We start from the raw sequence: 20,108 nt of genomic DNA, 5'->3' as shown, positions 1-20,108 counted from the left end.
AAAAGGCCTACAAGGCTTGGTGGACAACTGAATGAAAAACTCTGCACAATGTGCAGCAGTAGCTAACAAAGAAACACACACACACAAGACATATAAACAGTTGGATAGAAAATAATACTGAGAATATTCTAATGCCACTATATAAATCAATGGCGTGTGTAGTTCTGGTCACCCCATCTCAGAGAGGACATAGGAGAAACGGAAGGTATTCAGAGATGGGTGACAAGAATAATTACAGGCCCAGAAGAGACTTTTGTATGACGAGAGAATGAAAAGATTGGAACCGTGTCAGAGAAGAGATTAATGAGAAGACATAGTAGAGGTGTATAAAACAATGAATGGGATAGAGAAGGTGCTCCTATTTGCCCTCTCTCTCCCTACAAGAAAAAGGGCACCGTCAATGAAACTGAGAGACAGAAAATGTAAAACTGATAGACATGCTATTCTACACAATGCATAAATAACCTGTGGAAATCTCTGCCACAAGGTGTATGGAGGCAAACAGTAGCATTGACATTAGACATTGATGTGAAGAACAGAAATACCGTCCCTAGTTACAATGGCTAGGAGGAACATTTATAAGGGGTGCTTATGTAAAGAGCAGAAGCCATCCATCCATTTCCTGGATAGATGCGACAGCTTTCCCCCATGAGTAGGCTACTGGAAAACTTTTCATTAGGGGAGTTTCACACCTTCCTTTGAGGGAGGTGGTAATAGCCATTTTTGGAGACAGGTGATGGCAGTAGAAGGACAATTGCTCTGATCCTATGGATGAGAGACCATACTGGAGTGCTGTGTCAGTTCCAGTGTCCACACTTTAAAAAAGGCTGTTGCAAAACTGCAGAGGATTCAGAGAAGGGCTACACAGAATGATTTGTAACATGCCTTACAGTGAAAGGAAATTTATGAAGCTCTAGCTATTGAAGGGTAGGTTAAGAGGGGATCTAATCACAGCCTGTAGGTACCTACATGAGGATCATATTGCTGATACCAGAGGGCTCATTACTCTAGCAAAGTTCCAGTGGCTGGGGGCTGAAGTCAGCAGTGTTCAAACTGAAAATAAGAGGTAAGATTTTACGGGATTGTAGTGAGTCCTGGGAACAGATCCCAAAGGCTGTGGTGGATTCTCCATAACTTGGAGCATTTAAACTGATTTTGGATTCCTCTTTCTAAAACACACTTTCTCAGTCAACCACAAGTTACTGGGCTGGATGCAGGAGTCACTGGGTGAGATTCTCAGGCATGTGATGTGCAGGAAGTCAGACTAGATGATCTAATGGTCCCTTCTGTTCTGAACATCTATGCAATCTCTGTGACTGTTCCTAATCTCCAGAAGACAAATCCCCACCATGCAGACAGCTCCCCGCAGCGGAGCCCACACTGATCCCTGCATGATCTTCAGACCTCAAGCTGTTCAGAATGTCTGGGTGGGGAAGGTCAGTAGCGGGTTCTCGCCCTTGTGGATTTTCTCGTGTCTCTTGTGGTGGGAGCTGTGGCTGAAGCCCTTCCCACAGAAGGTGCAGATGTAGGGCTTCTCGCCCGTGTGGATGCGCTGGTGCTGGGTCAGGGTGGACTTATCAGTGAAGCTTTTCCCACAGTCAGAGCATGTGTAGGGTTTCTCCCCGGTGTGGATGCGCTGGTGCCGGAAGAGGTTGGAGCTGACACTGAAGCTCTTCCCGCAGTCAGTACATTTGAAGGGCTTCTCGCCCGTGTGGATCCTCATGTGCTTGATGAGATCGGCATTCTGGCTGAAGCTCTGCCAGCACTCGGTGCACGTGTTCAACACCTCCACCTTCCTCCTGGCCTTGGCCTTCCCCACGGCACCCTCACGCTGCTGCGGTGATGAGCACTTGCCTGGCCTCTTGCCCATCAGGTGCCGCAGGTGCTTCTTCTTGTGGGAGCTGCGGCTGAAGCTCTTCCCGCAGTCAATACACTTGTAGGGCTTCTCACCCGTGTGGACACGCTGGTGCTGGGTTAGGTTGGACTTGTCGCTGAAGCTCTTCCCGCAGTCAGGGCAGGCATAGGGCTTCTCGCCTGTGTGGATGCGCTGGTGCCGGCTGAGGCTGGAGCTGACGCCGAAGCATTTACCACAGTCGGGGCATTTGTAGGGCTTCTCATCCGTGTGGGTTCTACGGTGGTTGATGAGGCTGGAGTTCTGGGTAAAACTTTTCCCACACTCGATGCAGATGTTGGGGCTCTCCTCTGTCTGGGTTCCCTGGTGCACCACAAAGTCCTTTCGCTTCTTAATTCCTTGGATGAGTTTCACTGGTCTCTTCTTCATGGGCTCTGGCTCCTCTGGCCTGCATTGGCTCTCACAGGGTTTGTCCTGCTCAGGGCTCTGGCTCACATTCCTCTTGGATTTCCTGGGTGACATCTTCGGTGTATTGGCTTCCCTGGATAACGATTCAGCTCCTTACATTCAGTTGTACCCCATTGCAAGCTGCAAAATCAAAACAATTCTTCAATTAATTTCCTTAAGAATGTATTAGTATTTATGGTGCATCCATCAGAAATACCCACTCAGAGAATATTAAATTCTTAGTCACTTTATTATGGTGCAAAGCCATCACCTAGCACCAAGACTAAACCAACTGAAACATTTTTAACACCCCAGTAATAGATTCTCTGAACCAAACACTAGAAAGGAGCGTAATCCAAGGAGCCGCTTTGGGAGATCCCAATGATACTGTCCCCAGAGCAGCACATTCCCCCAGCAGCGCGGGGACCAGGCAGAGGCAGGAACTGGCTTTTCCTCTCCCTGCTCCTCCCCTTGTCCCGGGAAAGTCAATCCGCCCGGGGCGCTGCAGGGACCGGGGCTGGGCAGGGCTGGGAGCCGGGAACCTCCCTCCCCACTGATTGCTCCGGCTGCCCCTGCCAGTCTCTGCCCCTGTCTCCCTCCTGCCCCCTCCCCTCCCCTCGGGCTGGGAGACTCGGTCCCTGGCCCGGCCCGGGGCGGTCGCTCTCCCGGCGCTGGCTCGGCTCCTGCAGGCGCTCAGGGGGGCAGAGCCTGGGGGGGGGGAGCAGGGAGGGCAGCAGCTCCGGGACTCGCAGACCCCCCCCCCCCCCGGGGGCAGAGCTGGGGCCATTGGGGCAGAGTCACTTTCCTGCCCGGCCCCAGCCCTTTCCCCGGGTCCCCCCCCCTCACCTGCAGCCTCCGGCTCAGGGGCCGGTGTCGGCAGAGCCCGGAGCTGCTCCCAGCCCCCGGAGCAAGTCCCCCCGGCCGGGCTCCGAGGGGCGCTTGGGAAGGGCTCTCCCCGCACGGACCCCGCTGGGCAGCAGCAGCGGCTCAGCCCCAGCTCTCGGCTCACAATGGAGGCGGTGGCAGAATCTGACCCAGGAAGCTCAACCCCCGATGTGCTGAACAGACGGGCAGAGAGCAGCAGCCTCCCTCCCTTAGCAACAACCAGGGCCCTCTAGCGACAACATTTACTGAAAACACGTTCCCTGCCCCCACACCCAGCACAGAAATGTGTCACGATGGGGATTCAGCCAGAATCTTTCTCTCTCTCCTGAGCAGAGAGAAACCGCCAGAGGTAAAGGAGCAGAGACAGAGCCACAGAGAAACCTGCCCCTGCTGCCAGCCAGGGATTCTGAGAACCCCTGGGGCCTTTATTTCAGGGATGCCTCAGAAAAGTCCTGACTCCAGTTCCTGGACTCCCTTCCTTCCTGTTCCCACCACGTGTTCATCACAGGTGGATGCGTGCCATGCCAAGCCATCTTTTTGCCTGTCTCTTCCACCCAAGTCAATTGGGCCAAGGACTCTGGCCTGATGATCTAGGATGGGTCCCTCCCACGTGCTCTCCGTGCCATGGAGGGGGGATGGGGTGAGGTGCACTGGTTCATGTTAGGGTAGTCGCTCATGCATACCCATAATAGCAGATATTCTGGTATTTCCAAGAATGGCGTGGGCCTGCCCCTGCTGGCATGATCTTGGACACAGGGTGCATGTGAAATCACGCCTCACGTGCCCCCTTGCCCCTCCTGTGTGACCGTGCATGCGAGGTCACACCAGCAGGGGCGGAGTGACATGCGCTTCATAATGGCGTCCCCTGTTCCACACTGGAAAAAAAACACATCTGGTTTTGTCTGAGTATTGAATGGGATACAAACCCTAGAAAAGCAGGACTGTCGCTTGTGGCCTGCCTATTTGGGCATATACCTTTCTGCCACCAATCCCTCTCCACTGGAGAATTGGATTGATCTAGAGGTCAGGATGTCTGACTGGATGTGGAGGTAGACAGGGCTGCTCTGGTGCCTTTCCCTTTGGAGGAGGATGCTGGTGATCAACCTGTTGGTCTGGTCCATACTCTGGCACTGGTTCAACATCCTGAGCACCTCCCTGGGCACCCTGGCTAGCCTCCAGAAGATCCTGAAGTTTTTCTGGACAGGGCTGCACTGGGTCTCTGTGGGTGTCCTGATCCTCCCCCTGGGTGGGGGCAGACAGGGCCTGGTTTGCATCCACAGCCAGGTCCATGCCATCTGCCTTCAGGATCTGTAGAGACTCCATTTACAGCGTGCTGGCACATGCCTTACTCTGCTGCCTCTGAGGGTCCGACACAACTCTTTTATCTTCATCCAAGAGGTCTCTCAAAAGAGCTCTGTAAGCTGCCTGTCTTTTACCAGGACCGCCTCAGGACCAGGAAGCTAGTTTCAGAGACCAGGTCAAAAGTGCTGCTGAGTGGGAGAACCTCTTCACAGAACCCCTGCTGCACAATCCACACCTCACTTGAAGTGGTGGAATCCACGCTGGTGTACTGGATGATGGTTCTGGCTGGTGCCACCAGACTCAGAGACATGGACTACAATCATAGAATCATAGAATATTAGGGTTGGAAAAGACCTCAGGAGGTCATCTAGTCTAATCCCCTGCTCAAAGCGGGACCAGTATCAACTAAATCATCCCAGCCAGGGATTTGTCAAGCCAGGCCTTAAAAACTTCTAAGGATGGGAGATTCCACCACCTCCCTAGGTAACCCATTCCAGTGCTTCACCACCCTCCTACTGAAACAGTGTTTCCTAATATCCAACTTAGACCTCCCCCACTGCAACTTGAGACCATTGCTTCTTGTTCTGTCATCTGCCACCACTGAGAACAGCCTAGCTCCATCCTCTTTGGAACCCCCCTTCAGATAATTGAAGGCTGCTATCAAATCCCCCCTCACTCTTCTGCAGACTAAATAATCCCAGTTTCCCTAAACCTCTCCTCATAAATCATGTGTCCCAGCCCCCAATCACTTTTGTAACCCTTCGCTGGACTCTCTCCAATTTGTCCACATCCTTTCTGTGGGAGGACCAAAACTGGATGCAATACTCCAGGTGTGGCCTCACCAGTGCCGAATAGAGGGGAATAATCACTTCCCTCGATCTGCTGGCAATGCTCCTACTAATACAGCCCAATATTCCGTTGGCCTTCTTGGCAACAAGGCCACACTGCTGACTCATATCCAGCTTCTCATCCACTGTAATCCCCAGGTCCTTTTCTGCAGAACTGTTGCTTAGCCATTCGGTCCCTAGCCTGTAGCGGTGCATGGGATTCTTCCTTCCTAAGTGCAGGACTCTGCACTTGTCCTTGTTGAAACTCATCAGATTTCTTTTGGCTCAGTCCTCCAATTTGTCTAGGTCACTCTGGACCCTATTCTTACCCTCCAGTGTATCTACCTCTCCCCCCAGCTTACTGTCATCTGCGAACTTGCTGAGGTTGCAATTTATCCCATCATCCAGATCATTAATAAAGATGTTGAACAAAACCAGCCCCAGGACCAACCCCTGGGGCACTCTGCTTGATATTGGCTGCCAACTAGACATCGAGCCATTGATGATTACCCCATTGAGCCCGACAATCTAGCCAGCTTTCTATCCACCTTACAGTCCATTCATCCTATCTGTACTACTTTAACTTGCTGGCAAGAATACTGTGGGAGACCGTATCAAAAGCTTTGCTAAAGTCAAGATATATCACATCCACCACTTTCCTCATATCCACAAAGCCAGTTATCTCATCATAGAAGGCAATCAGGTTGGTCAGGCATGATTTGCCCTTGGTGAATCCATGTTGACTGTTCCTGATCACCTTCCTCTCCTCCAAGTGCTTCAAAATGGATTCCTTGAGGATCTGCTCCATGATTTTGCTGGGGACTGAAGTGAGGCTGACTGGTCTGTAGTCCCTTGGGTTCTCTTTCTTCTCTTTTTTACATATGGGCACTATATTTTCCTTTTTCCAATTGTCCGGGAGATCCCCCGATTGCCACAATTTTTCAGAGATAATGGCCAATGGCTCTGCAATCACATCAGCCAACTCCCTCAGCACCTTTGGATGCATTAGATCTGGACCCATGGACTTGCGCATGTCCAGCTTTTCTAAATAGTCCTTAACCTGTTCTTTCACCACTCAGGGCTTCTCACCTCCTCCCCATACTGTGTTGCCCAGTGCAGCAGCAAAGGGAGAGGATGGACCCGACAGCATTCAGCCAGTGTATGGGGCTGCCCATCCTGTGTCCCTGTCATGTGCTCCAGGAAGTGAGGGCAGCCTTCCCTCATGCTTCTCTCGCTTTTCTTGAGCAGGTCCTGTGGGGGAGTGCCTCCTGTCCATCTCTCACCCCTGGCCCTTTGGAACTCATCATTGGGCCCCAACAGCCTCATTGGCTGCTCCCAACATGCCACCTGAGTCAGCTGCATGACATTCAGCCAGTCCGTGTCCGAACCGCATCCAGAAAATACCTGTACATGCTCATGCGTCACATCCTCCACTTCCTCACCAGCCTGTCCCACCCCAACACCACATGGTGGAACCTGCTGCCACTTGAGGAGCGGGAGGAATGCCATCCTCTACACTCCTATGGTTCTACAGCCTGCCAGGGATATTAGTTGGCAGCCCCTCCATGGAGCCATAAGCATAGGCATGTACCTGGCATGGTTCATGAACTCACGTAATTCCTGTCCCTTCTGCAGAGACTGAGACCCTTGTGCACATCTATGATAGATGCATCAAGGTGCTTTTCCTCTTCCAGAACCTCTTACTGAGGTTCTGACTGCACTTCCCTGCGCATCCTAATTCATGCACACCCCATCTGCAGGCCTACAAAGTCATGAGATCTTGTCAACCTCCTTCTGGCACTGGCCAAGACAGCAATCCATCACTCCAGGAGAAGGATGCTGGACAAGGAGTTCTCTGCAACTGGGAGGCCTATTTCCACTCCCTCATCTGATCATGCCACTGGGCAGAGTTCCTCTGGGTGCTGTCCACTGACTCCTTAGACACCTTTGAAGTAGTGGGTGCTTTCAGGGATTCTCTGCTCAGTGTCCCTCTTTGGATCCCTCATTTCCTTTAATCTTCACTCCTGTCCCTGTTTTTTCATTTGTTGTCCCCAGAATTCACTTGTGGCCTGGGTCCAATGACTGGGCCTAGACCTGTCTGCCCCAGCATTCTTATTACCTGTTGTGCCAAGGAGATGCAGGCCAATGCCAATAAGGATACTGCAATTGACAACTGGATGTTGGCAGGGGTTGTTTTGTGTAAATAAATAATCATAGAAATAGCCACTTTCTTCTAACACTGAATTGTAAGTGTTGGAATGATGGAAGCAGAATTAACCCTGGAGCTGCTCTGCATCTGTCTCACTGCAGAGCTTCTGCCCAGAGCCCTTCTCAGCCCCCTCCTGCTGCAGTCCATGACCCACAAATAGCCTTGGTGGGTGGGATGGACATTGCTTGTGAGATCTTCGGATCAGACCTGCTACAAGTCCAGCTCTTAGCCAGAAATTCTGGCATTGTTTGCTCTCTGGTCTGTCTCCAACTCTGTGGGGGTGGCAGACTTGCAGCTCAGGATAGCTTTATGGGGCTACACAGTGTAGGAATATGGGGGAAGCGGGAAAAGAGCAGATGAGGAACCTATTTAGCAGGAGCTGTCCTGAGATTTGCAAAGAGGTACTGAGTAGGGGGATTCACACAGGGTGATTAGGGAGAATTTGATCATGGAGGGCACTGATTAATTATTGCGAGGGGGTAGGAGAGTTAATTGCTGTCAGGGAGTTGAATGATTTTAGGGAAGCAGCAGAGAATTGATCTTTAGAAGGGGAAAGTGATAATGTCTGAGCAGGGGAATATAGAGTAGGTATGTCAGAAAAGAGCTACAAGAACAATTCAGTCTTGGGAAAACCTGCCTTGCAGTGAGAGACGAAGCTAAGGCCTGGTCTACACATAAAATATAGGTCAACATAGTTATGTCCCTCAGAGGTGTGAAATATCCACACCCGTGAGCAGCTGCTTAGCTTTGCCAACCTAACTACAGGTGTAGACTCAGCTAGGTTGATGGAAGATGCTACTGACAATCTAGCTACGATTACTCAGGGAGGTGGTTGTCCTACAGTGAAGAAAAAAATCCTTCCCTAGCCTGCATTTGCACTACAGGGTAATGCTGGCATAGCTAAGGCACTGTAGCTATGCTGTTATTGTCAATGTAGTGTAGACAAGGCCTTCAGGAGCTCAATCTATTTAGCACCGTGCCACCTCTGGTAATTTTGCCACCATCCACAATAGTAAATGCTTTTTAATGTTCTGTGTGATCACAGACACTTACTGGTGTCAAACGTGTGTGTTTGCCTGAACCATCTATCTACAGTACATATATGGTCCCCTTTCCCTTAGGGCCTTACCCTCCTTAATGTACATAGCCACAAAGCACCCCTAGGAGGTAGGACAGTGCTATTATCCACATCCTTCCAAGAAGGGACTAAGTAACTGGTCCTGGTAATACAGGAGACCAGTGGCAGAACAGGGAATTGAACCCAGGTCTCCCATAGCCTAGTGCCCTAATCACTGGGCCATTCTTCCATTAGGCCTCCCCCCTGGGGCTGAAGTAAGACTGCTCTCCTTCAAAGTGGCTGCCCTTTCCCTACAGTCTCAGCGTGTGGGACTGAGACTGCTCCCAGTAAAATGTCTGCCACCTCCCCAGGTTTTCAGTTAGACTGAGCCCAGGCTGTCTTCAGGAAGGATGTCCACTGCTTTATGGTTAGGGGAGTGGACAGGACTATGTGAGGAGACAGGGAAATGTGGGAAACAGGACAGATGCTGAGGGGTCACTAGGGAATGTGGAGGGAATAGGGGAGACAGAGAAAAAAATAAAAGGAGTACTTGTGGCACCTTAGAGACTAATACATTTATTTGAGCATAAGCTTTTGTGAGCTACAGCTCACTTCATCGGATGCATTTGGTGGAAAATACAGTGGGGAGATTTATATACACACACAGAGAACATGAAACAATGGGTTTTATCATACACACTGTAAGGAGAATGATCACTTAAGATGAGCCATCACCAGCAGCAAGGGGGGGAAGGAGGAAAACCTTTCATGGTGACAAGCAAGGTAGGCTATTTCCAGCAGTTAACAAGAACATCTGAGGAACAGTGGGGGGTGGGGTGGGGGGGAGAAATAACATGGGGAAATAGTTTTACTTTGTGTAATGACTCATTCATTCCCAGTCTCTATTCAAGCCTAAGTTAATTGTATCCAGTTTGCAAATTAATTCCAATTCAGCAGTCTCACGTTGGAGTCTGTTTTTGAAGTTTTTTTGTTGAAGGATAGCCACCCTCAGATATGTAATCGAGTGACCGGAGAGATTGAAGTGTTCTCCGACTGGTTTTTGAATGTTGTAATTCTTGACGTCTGATTTGTGTCCATTTATTCTTTTACGTAGAGACTGTCCAGTTTGACCAAAGTACATGGCAGAGGGGCATTGCTGGCACATGATGGCATATATCACATTGGTAGATGCGCAGGTGAACAAGTCTCTGACAGTGTGGCTGATGTGATTAGGCCCTATGATGGTGTCCCCTGAATAGATATAGATTCATAGATACTAAGGTCAGAAGGGACCACTCTGATCATCTAGTCCGACCTCCTGCACAGCGCAGGCCACAGAATGTCACCCACCACTCCTATGAAAAACCTCACCCATGTCTGAGCTATTGAAGTCCTCAAATCATGGTTCAAAACTTCAAGGAGCAGAGAAGCCTCCCTCCAGTCAACCATGCCCCATGCTACAGAGGAAGGCAAAAAACCTCCAGGGCCTCTCCAATCTGCCCTGGAGGAAAACTCCCTCCCGACCCCAAACATGGCAATCAGCCAAACCCTGAGCACATGGGCAAGATTCACCAGCCAGATACCCAGGAAAGAGTTTTCTATAGTAAATCAGATCCCATCCATCTAATATCCCATCTCAGGGGATTTGGCCTATTTACCCTGAATATTTAAAGATCAATTACTTACCAAAATCCCATTATCCCATCATACCATCTCCTCCATAAACTTATCGAGTAGAATCTTAAAACCAGATAGATCTTTTGCCCCCACTGCTTCCCTTGGAAGGTTATTCCAAAACTTCACTCCTCTGATGGTTAAAAACCTTCATCTGATTTCAAGTCTAAACTTCCTGGTGGCCAGTTTATACCCATTTGTTCTTGTGTCCACATTGGTGCTGAGCTTAAATAATTCCTCTCCCTCTCCTATATTTATCCCTCTGATATATTTATAGAGAGCAATCATATCTCCCCTCAACCTTCTTTTAGTTAGGCTAAACAAGCCAAGCTCCTTAAGTCTCCTTTCATAAGACAAGTTTTCCATTCCTCGGATCATCCTAGTAGCCCTTCTCTGTACCTGCTCCAGTTTGAATTCATCTTTTTTAAACATGGGAGACCAGAACTGCACACAGTATTCTAGGTGAGGTCTCACCAGTGCCTTGTATAACGGTACTAAAACCTCCTTATCCCTACTGGAAATGCCTCTCCTGATGCATCCCAAAACCGCATTAGCTTTTTTCACAGCCATATCACATTGGCAGCTCATAGTCATCCTATGATCAACCAATACTCCAAGGTCCTTCTCCTCTTCCGTTACTTCTAATTGATGCATCCCCAACTTATAACTAAAATTCTTGTTATTAATCCCTAAATGCATAACCTTACACTTCTCACTATTAAATTTCATCCTATTACTATTACTCCAGTTTACAAGGTCATCCAGATCCTCCTGTATAATATCCCGATCCTTCTCCGAATTGGCAATACCTCCCAGCTTTGTATCATCTGCAAACTTTATTAGCACACTCCCACTTTTTGTGCCAAGGTCAGTAACAAAAAGATTAAATAAGATTGGTCCCAAAACCGATCCCTGAGGAACTCCACTGGTAACCTCCCTCCAACCTGACAGTTCGCCTTTCAGTAGGACCCGTTGCAGTCTCCCCTTTAACCAATTCCTTATCCACCTTCCGATGTTCATATTGATCCCCATCTTCTCCAATTTAACTAATAATTCCCCATGTGGCACGGTATCAAATGCCTTACTGAAATCTAGGTAAATTAGATCCACTGCATTTCCTTTATCTAAAAAATCTGTTACCTTTTCAAAAAAGGAGATTAGGTTGGTTTGGCACGATCTACCTTTTGTAAAACCATGTTGTATTTTGTCCCATTTACCATTGACTTCAATGTCCTTAACTAATTTCTCCTTCAAAATTTTTTCCAGGACCTTGCATACTACAGATGTCAAACTAACTGGCCTGTAGTTACCTGGATCACTTTTTTTTCCTTTCTTAAAAATAGGAACTATATTAGCAATTCTCCAATCATTCGGTACTATTCCTGAGTTTACAGATTCATTAAAAATTCTTGCTAATGGGCTTGCAATTTCAGGTGCCAATTCCTTTAATATTCTTGGATGAAGATTATCTGGGCCCCCCGATTTAGTCCCATTAAGCTGTTTCAGTTTCGCTTCTACCTCTGATATGGTAATATCTACCTCTATATCCTCCTTCCCATTTGTCATGCTACCATTATCCCCAAGATCCTCTTTAGCCTTATTAAAGACTGAGGCAAAGTATTTGTTTAGATATTGGGCCATGCCTAGATTATCTTTAACCTCCGCTCCATCCTCAGTGTTAAGCGGCCCCACTTCTTCCTTCTTAGTTTTCTTCTTATTTATATGGCTATAGAACCTTTTACTATTGGTTTTAATTCCCTTTGCAAGGTCCAACTCTACTCGACTTTTAGCCTCTCTGACTTTATCCCTACATCTTCTGACCTCAATTAGGTAGCTTTCCTTGCCGATCCCTCCCATCTTCCACTCCCTGTATGCTTTCTGCTTCTTCATAATCACCTCTCTAAGATGCTTGCTCATCCAGCTTGGTCTACAACTCCTTCCTATGAATTTTTTCCCCTTTCTTGGGATACAGGCTTCCGATAGCTTCTGCAGTTTTGATTTAAAGTAATCCCAGGCCTCAACTACCTTTAGATCCATAAGTTCTTCAGTCCAATCCACTTCCCTAACTAATTTCCTTAATTTTTGAAAGTCAGCCCTTTTGAAATCAAAAACCCTAGTTGCAGATTTATTTTTGTTAATCCTTCCATTTAGTTTGAACTGAATTAGCTCATGATCACTTGAGCCAAGATTGTCCCCTACAACCATTTCTTCTATGAGGTCCTCACTACTCACCAAAATTAAATCTAAAATGGCATCCCCTCTAGTCGGTTCAGCAACTACTTTATGAAGGAATCCATCAGCTATCGCATCTAGGAAAATCTGAGCCCTATTATTATTACTAGCACTGGTCCTCCAGTCTATATCTGGGAAGTTAAAGTCTCCCATGATCACGCAGTTTCCATTAGTATTTACTTTATTAAAGACATTAAAAAGGGCTCTATCCATATCCAAATTAGATCCCGGAGGTCTATAGCACACCCCAAGCACTATCGTAGGAGAGGCTTTACTAGTTTTCTTCCCCAATGTAATTTTTGCCCAGACAGACTCTGTCTTATCCATTGCATCGCTTCTTATTTCTTTACATTCTAACTCATCGTTGATATACAATGCTACTCCACCCCCTTTACCTTTGTTTCTGTCTTTCCTAAACAGCACATACCCTTCAATACCTGTAGTCCAGTCATGACTACTATTCCACCATGTTTCTGTTATCCCTATAATATCTGGTTTCACTTCCTGCACCAGTAGCTCTAGTTCCTCCATTTTGTTACCTAGACTCCTCGCATTGGTGTACAAACATCTTAATTTTTGCTGTTTGGCCTCGATCACATTTTGTACCCTATTAGGCACAGTCATTCTACATCCAGTATAACCTATTAGACTAGTATCCACACCGCCCTCGCTCCTTATATACATTCTCCTACCCATGGCTGTATCCACACCAATCAAGATTTTATAAGCCGCTATCATATCCCCTCTTAATTGTCTCTTTTCCAAGCTGAAAAGTCCCAGTCTTTTTAATCTCTTCTTCTATGGAATCTGTTCCATGCCCCTAATCATATTTGTTGCCCTTTTCTGTACCTTTTCCAATTCCAATATATCTTTTTTGAGATGGGGTGACCAGAACTGCACGCAGTATTCAAGATGTGGGCATAGAATGGCTTTATATAGTAAAAGTGGAGGAGTTTGGTTTGCCAGACTGATAAGCTAATCCAATAATGGCAACCTATATGAAAAGGCTGCAAAACACCAGGCCTCTGGACTGCATCAACATGCAGAAAGCCTTATAAGCCAGTCACTTTCAAAGCCAATTTTAAAAGAATTTAATGAGGCTGTTAAGAATGCTGGAAATACAACTCAGTTTATGTGAACCAACATGGCTGTCTCATCATACTTTCTAGTTAAGCAAGAGTTAACCACATACTACAAACTGGAGGCCAATAACTGTAACTTGTTAATTCTGAAGTTGGAGACTGGTTTCAAACAAGACTGGCAAATGCTCGCTATCTGTCTGAAAAAATTCTGCTGACTCTCTAGAAGCATGCGGTGCAACAGTGAAAGACTCAGCAGTTGAAAAAGTGAAGAACTCTCTCACCATATGCAAAAAATGTGCACACATAGCTGATGAATGAACCAATGCAAAGAGGTATCAAGTATTAAGTCATTGCATATATTATCTTGATGTCTGTTGTAGGCCAGTAGATGCATTCTAGATGTTCAGGTTATAGAAGACACATCAGCTGCATCTGTGACATCTTAGAAGAGTTAAATGCTTGTAAACTGAACCCCAAACAGATGGCTGCTTGTGCATTTGATGGAGCTACAAACTTCTTTGGAAGACATGGTGGAGTACAAGCTTTGCTCAGAGAAAAGTGTATCCCTAATCTCTCCTGTACGCACTGCAGAGGCCATCTGCTCCAACTAGCACTAGTACAGGCTGCCGCATTTTCAAAACACATTTAAAAGCCATAAATTTAATGTTTTATACTCTTTTTTAGCAAGAGTCCAAAAGGACTGAATGTCTTGGAAACAAATAGAAGATACACTGGAACTGAAGTTCAAATTAGCCCAACCTGGGAAAACCTGCTGGCTTTCTCATAAGATTCCTTGCTTTTGTCTTAAAATTACTGCAACCGTTATTACTGGCGTTGGAAAGTATCCACCAAGATAAGACAGATCTAAGTAGTGAGGCTGGTGGACTACTTTTATTACTAAGTTCAGAGAAGAGTATTGCCATTCTCTCTCTTGTAAATCTACTATTGAAACCAGTTGGGCCATTAAACAATGTCATCCAGCCATCTGCTACAATAGTAGTATATCTTTGCCCATCAACAGAAGCTACCTTTGAATCAATCAGAGATATCCATTGAAAAAGTACTGGAAGAAGCAAATACTTCAGTCCAATGAAGGTACTTATATTGACTCCTTAAGTGGAGAGGTCAAGACGTGTTTGTTAAGACAGCAGAAAAAGTACACAGACTTGATTCTTACAAATCTACAATAGCAATTTCTGGATTCTACTCAACCTATGCCCTATATGTGGGCACTGCGATGGGTACCCGCATGGCTCCACAGTATGCCAACATTTTTATGGCTGACTTAGAACAACGCTTCCTCAGCTCTCGTCCCCTAATGCCCCTACTCTACTTGCGCTACATTGATGACATCTTCATCATCTGGACCCATGGAAAAGAAGCCCTTGAGGAATTCCACCATGATTTCAACAATTTCCATCCCACCATCAACCTCAGCCTGGACCAGTCCACACAAGAGATCCACTTCCTGGACACTACAGTGCTAATACACGATGGTCACATAAACACCACCTTATATCGGAAACCTACTGACCACTATTCCTACCTACATGCCTCTAGCTTTCATCCAGATCATACCACACGATCCATTGTCTACAGCCAAGCGCTACGATATAACCGCATTTGCTCCAACCCCTCAGACAGAGACAAACACCTACAAGATCTCTATCATGCATTCTTACAACTACAATACCCACCTGCTGAAGTGAAGAAACAGATTGACAGAGCCAGAAGAGTACCCAGAAGTCACCTACTACAGGACAGGCCCAACAAAGAAAATAACAGAACGCCACTAGCCATCACCTTCAGCCCCCAACTAAAACCTCTCCAACGCATCATCAAGGATCTACAACCTATCCTGAAGGATGACCCATCACTCTCACAGATCTTGGGAGACAGGCCAGTCCTTGCTTACAGACAGCCCCCCAACCTGAAGCAAATACTCACCAGCAACCACACACCACACAACAGAACCACTAACCCAGGAACCTATCCTTGCAACAAAGCCCATTGCCAACTCTGTCCACATATCTATTCAGGGGACACCATCATAGGGCCTAATCACATCAGCAACACTATCAGAGGCTCGTTCACCTGCGCATCTACCAATGTGATATATGCCATCATGTGCCAGCAATGCCCCTCTGCCATGTACTTTGGTCAAACTGGACAGTCTCTACGTAAAAGAATAAATGGACATAAATCAGACGTCAAGAATTACAACATTCAAAAACCAGTCGGAGAACACTTCAATCTCTCCGGTCACTCGATTACAGATCTGAGGGTGGCTATCCTTCAACAAAAAAACTTCAAAAACAGACTCCAACGTGAGACTGCTGAATTGGAATTAATTTGGAAACTGGATACAATTAACTTAGGCTTGAATAGAGACTGGGAATGGATGAGTCATTACACAAAGTAAAACTATTTCCCTATGTTATTTCTCCCCCCCCACCCCACCCCCCACTGTTCCTCAGATGTTCTTGTTAACTGTTGGAAATAGCCTACCTTGCTTGTCACCATGAAAGGTTTTCCTCCTTCCCGCCCCTGCTGCTGGAGATGGCTCATCTTAAGTGATCATTCTCCTTACAGTGTGTATGATAAAACCCATTGTTTCATGTTCTCTGTGTGTGTATATAAATCTCCCCACTTATTTTCCACCAAATGCATCCGATGAAGTGAGCTGTAGCTCACCAAAGCTTATGCTCAAATAAATTTGTTAGGCTAAGGTGCCACAAGTACTACTTTTCTTTTTGCGAATACAGACTAACATGGCTTCTACTCTGAAACCAGAGGAAAAAAATGTCAGTGTGTGTGTGGGGGGGAGCGGGGGGATATTGTAACGGAAAAGGGAGGGAAATTGTGGAGGACAGATTAATGCAAGGGTGGGCTGGGGAGTACAGAGGGAGAATATGAGTGGGGGAGGAAACTGGGTAGAGTTCGGAGGGAGACAGAACAGTGACAGGGAGGAGATGGAGGAGTAGGAGGACAGCTCCCAGAGCACAGGAGTAAGGGAAGCCCTTCTGAGAAGCCAGTGGGGAGGCTACCTCTCCCCATATGTATTTCAGGTTGAATTTTGCACCCAAATTTCTCACATCTTGAGGGACGCAACTTTATCCTGAAGGCTGAAAAACCCGAAGGCAAATGAAAATATAAATAAATTAAATAAATAAATCCAATTAAAAAATCTGATGATTTTTAAGCCAATCTTGTGGCTTGGGGATCTGACTCATGACTTTTGAATGCTTGGGCACTACTGTTAGCTTATCTGAGAGAAGGCTGAGAAGTTACTTGATCACAGTATGGAAATACCTACATGTGGAAGAGATCTCTGATTGCAGAAGGATCTTTGATCTGGCAAAGAAAGGCAGAATGAGATCCAAAGTTAGAAGCTGATGTTAGGTGAAAATCAGTCTGGAAATAAGCAGCAGTTTTTTAGCAGTGAGGGTAATTAACCACAGGAACTTACCTAGAGACGAGATGGATTTTCCAGCACATGGAGGGGCGCACCCTTTACTGGTATAAAGTATCATAGCTCCAGACAATTTACACCAATGGAGGATCTAACCAGCAGCCTTTAAATCAGGACTGGCAGGCTTTTAAAAAAAGATTTGCTCTGGTTCAACCACAAGTTATTGAGCTGGATGGAGGAATCACTGGGTGAGGCTCTCTGGCCTGTGCTAGGAAGAATGTAAGTCTAGATGATCAGAGTTGTTTCTTCTGGCTTTAAAATCTGCACGTGTCTGGAGGTTGTTGAGGTTTATGGGTTAAGCAGGAGTTAGTGCAGCTCAAAACTAGGACAAAAACTTCAGAGGTGGAATCCTGTTCCTTATGGCGTCAATTACACAGCTTCAATTGTCTCCCAAAGGGCCATGTTTCCATCCAGCAACTTTCTTACACTCTAAGGCTTTAGTTCAGGGGTGGCCAACATGTGGCTCCAGAGCCACATGTGGCTCTCAGAAGTTAATATGCAGCTCCTTGTACAGGCACCGACTCTGGGGCTGGAGCTACAGGCGCCAACTTTCCAATGTACAGAGGAGTGCTCACTGCTCAACCCCTGGCTCTGCCACAGGCCCTGCCCCCTTCCCACCCCCTCCCCTGAGCCTGCCATGCCTTCATTCCTCTCCCCTCCCCCCCAGAGCCTCCTGCACTCTACGAAACAGCTGATCAGGAGGTGTGAGGAGGGATGGGGAGGCACTGATCTGCAGGGCTTCTGGTGGGTAGGAGGCGCTGGGAGCAGGGCGTGGGGAGCTGCTGATGTATTACGGTGGCTCTTTGGCAATGTATATTGGTAAATTCTGGCTCCTTCTCAGGCTCAGGTTGGCCACCCCTGCTTTAGCTCATGAGTTATTGCACATGATGAAAACCTCTCTGAAAGTTAAATCCGCTGGGGAAGAACAGCAGCGTTTCTCAGCTAAAGCTGGAACTGTTTGCAGGCATTCAGCCAGAGCGTTCTCAGCTTACTCACAAAGCTGTTGGGTCAGTCCAGCTTTCCCCAGCTCACACAAACAAGCACAGACAGATGAGAAGGCAGGAGAGAGAAATACAAGAACTGATAATCCATTTCTGCTCCAGTGGAAGGTGTGTGGTACAGAGCTACCAACTTTTGTGCAGATCCATGTGTGATGTTTTAGGCAAATTATTTAATGAGCTAATTTGCATATTTATAGTTACTACTCCTGATTGGCAAAGTATTGTGTATAGCCCATTATTTTTGTTACCTCAGTTCCGTCCCTTTGTTCCTCTTATCCACCTGTTATATGCTAAGCCAGGGTGGCCAACCTGAGTCTGAGGAGCCAGAATTTACCAAAGTACATTGCCAAAGAGCCACAGTAATATGTCAGCAGCCCCCCATCAGATCCCTTCCCCCTGCTCCCAGTGTCTCCTGCCCTCCAGCAGCCCCACCGATCAGCATCTCCCCCTCCCTCCCTGCACTTCCCAATCAGCTGTTTCGTGGCGTGTAGGAGGTTCTGGGGGGGAGGAGAGGGAGTGAGGGCATGGCAGGCTCAGGGAAGGGGGTGGGAAGGGGGCAGGGCATGTGGCAGAGCCAGGGGTTGAGCAGCGAGCACCCAACGGCACATTGGAAAGTTGGCGCCTGTAGCTCCAGCCCTGGAATCGGTGCCTATACAAGGAGCCGCATGTGGCTCCTGAGCCACAGGTTGACCACCCCTGTGCTAAGCTCTTTGGGACAGGGACTGTCACTAGCTGTATGTTTGTACCCCACCCAGCACAGTGAAGATCGGACCTGGATGCAGCTTCTAGGCTCTATCGCAGTCTAAATGTTAAATAAATAATGTAACTGTAAACTTATGAGAGAGGTTTGAAAGAGAACTGGATACATTCATGGAGGTTAAGTCCATTAACGGCTGTTAGCCAGGATGGGTAAGGAATGGTGTCCCTAGCCTCTGTTTGTCAGTGGGTGGAGATGGATGGCAGGAGAGAGATCACTAGATCATTATCTGTTAGGTTCACTCCCTCTGGGGCACCTGGCATTGGCCGATGTTGGCAGACAGGATACTGGAATGGATGGACCTTTGGTCTGACCCAATCTGGCTGTTCTTATGTTTACCCTGCCCCTTGTACAGGTGCATTATAATACATTCTGTCACTGCACGATCACAGACTGTGTTTTCCCTCAGGAGGATTAGGGCTGAGGCCATGCAGACCCACAGCCTGGATTTCTTCTTGAGCTAATGGAGCAATTGGTAGCAGAAGCAGGCTGCTAGGCACCTACATCCCAAGTTTAGGCTCCCCTGTGATCCACAAACCCCACTCCACTGCCTGCAAGCACCCCAACTTACCCCATCTAAGTTTTCAGGGTAAAAATTCCCTAGGTGCCTATGTTTCTGCCTCTGAGCATGCACACTGTTGCCTGTCTCTAGGCATCCAGACACGTATCTCCACCTAGGCCCAGAACAATCCATGAACTGGAGAAGACAGGTGAGTGAACCCCTATCTTGCCTGTAGGGCCAGGTCTGGTAGGTGTGCTCAGAGGCCACTAGCATGTGGTCCAGCAGCATAAAATGCTGTCCTGAAGAGAGGGGCAGACAAGAAGAGGGCAGCTCAAGTGGGGAGGAGGCTCAGGATCTACCAGTAAAAAGGCAGAGAAGGCACCGAAAAGAGGATATGTTGGGTAAAAATGTGATTTGCTGGGGAGGGGAAAGCTGGCCCTTGAAGGGCTGCGTGCAAGGAGCCTGGTGGTGAGGGGCACAGAGTGTATGATCGGTGTGAGGTTGACCACTGGGACACTGACAGAGGGAATATACTTTGGTGCCTAGGTATGGATCGCTGGGTGAGAAGCTGACATTCGTTAGAAAGAGGTGCAGTCATCAAAGGAGCATCACACGCTACAGAGGCAAAGGTAGAACAGCTGGGGTAAAGCTGGACTTTGCAGCCAGAGACAGGAGGAACTGATTCCCTCCTGGGGTCACGCAGCATGTTGTTGAAAAACTTCTTTTATTGTGAATGGTATTTACAGTTTAATATTTTCCTAGGTGAGTATTTGATGTTACTTTCTATTTGATTGTTTTGCCTTTATAAA

General features: G+C 47.3%; 2 protein-coding genes across 2 annotated transcripts in view; one reads left to right on the top strand and one right to left on the bottom strand.

Moving 5' to 3' along the window:
* Positions 1-20,108, top strand: part of LOC119842762 (zinc finger protein 239-like) — a 605,953-nt gene that overhangs the window by 188,384 nt on the left and 397,461 nt on the right. The gene's annotated exons all lie outside the window — the stretch shown is intronic.
* LOC119843023 (zinc finger protein 271-like) overlaps positions 1-20,108 on the bottom strand; it is a 54,050-nt gene that overhangs the window by 31,077 nt on the left and 2,865 nt on the right. The window contains exon 2 of the mRNA XM_043497473.1: positions 1,421-2,440. Coding sequence (XP_043353408.1) covers positions 1,421-2,374 — 954 coding nt within the window. The 5' untranslated portion in view covers positions 2,375-2,440. The remainder of the gene's footprint in view (positions 1-1,420; positions 2,441-20,108) is intronic.

This window comes from Dermochelys coriacea, chromosome 14 (assembly GCF_009764565.3).
Source record: "Dermochelys coriacea isolate rDerCor1 chromosome 14, rDerCor1.pri.v4, whole genome shotgun sequence".
Lineage (NCBI taxonomy): Eukaryota > Metazoa > Chordata > Testudines > Dermochelyidae > Dermochelys > Dermochelys coriacea.
The sequence above is the reverse complement of the archived record's forward strand: the minus strand, read 5'-3'. Positions and strand labels throughout refer to the sequence as shown.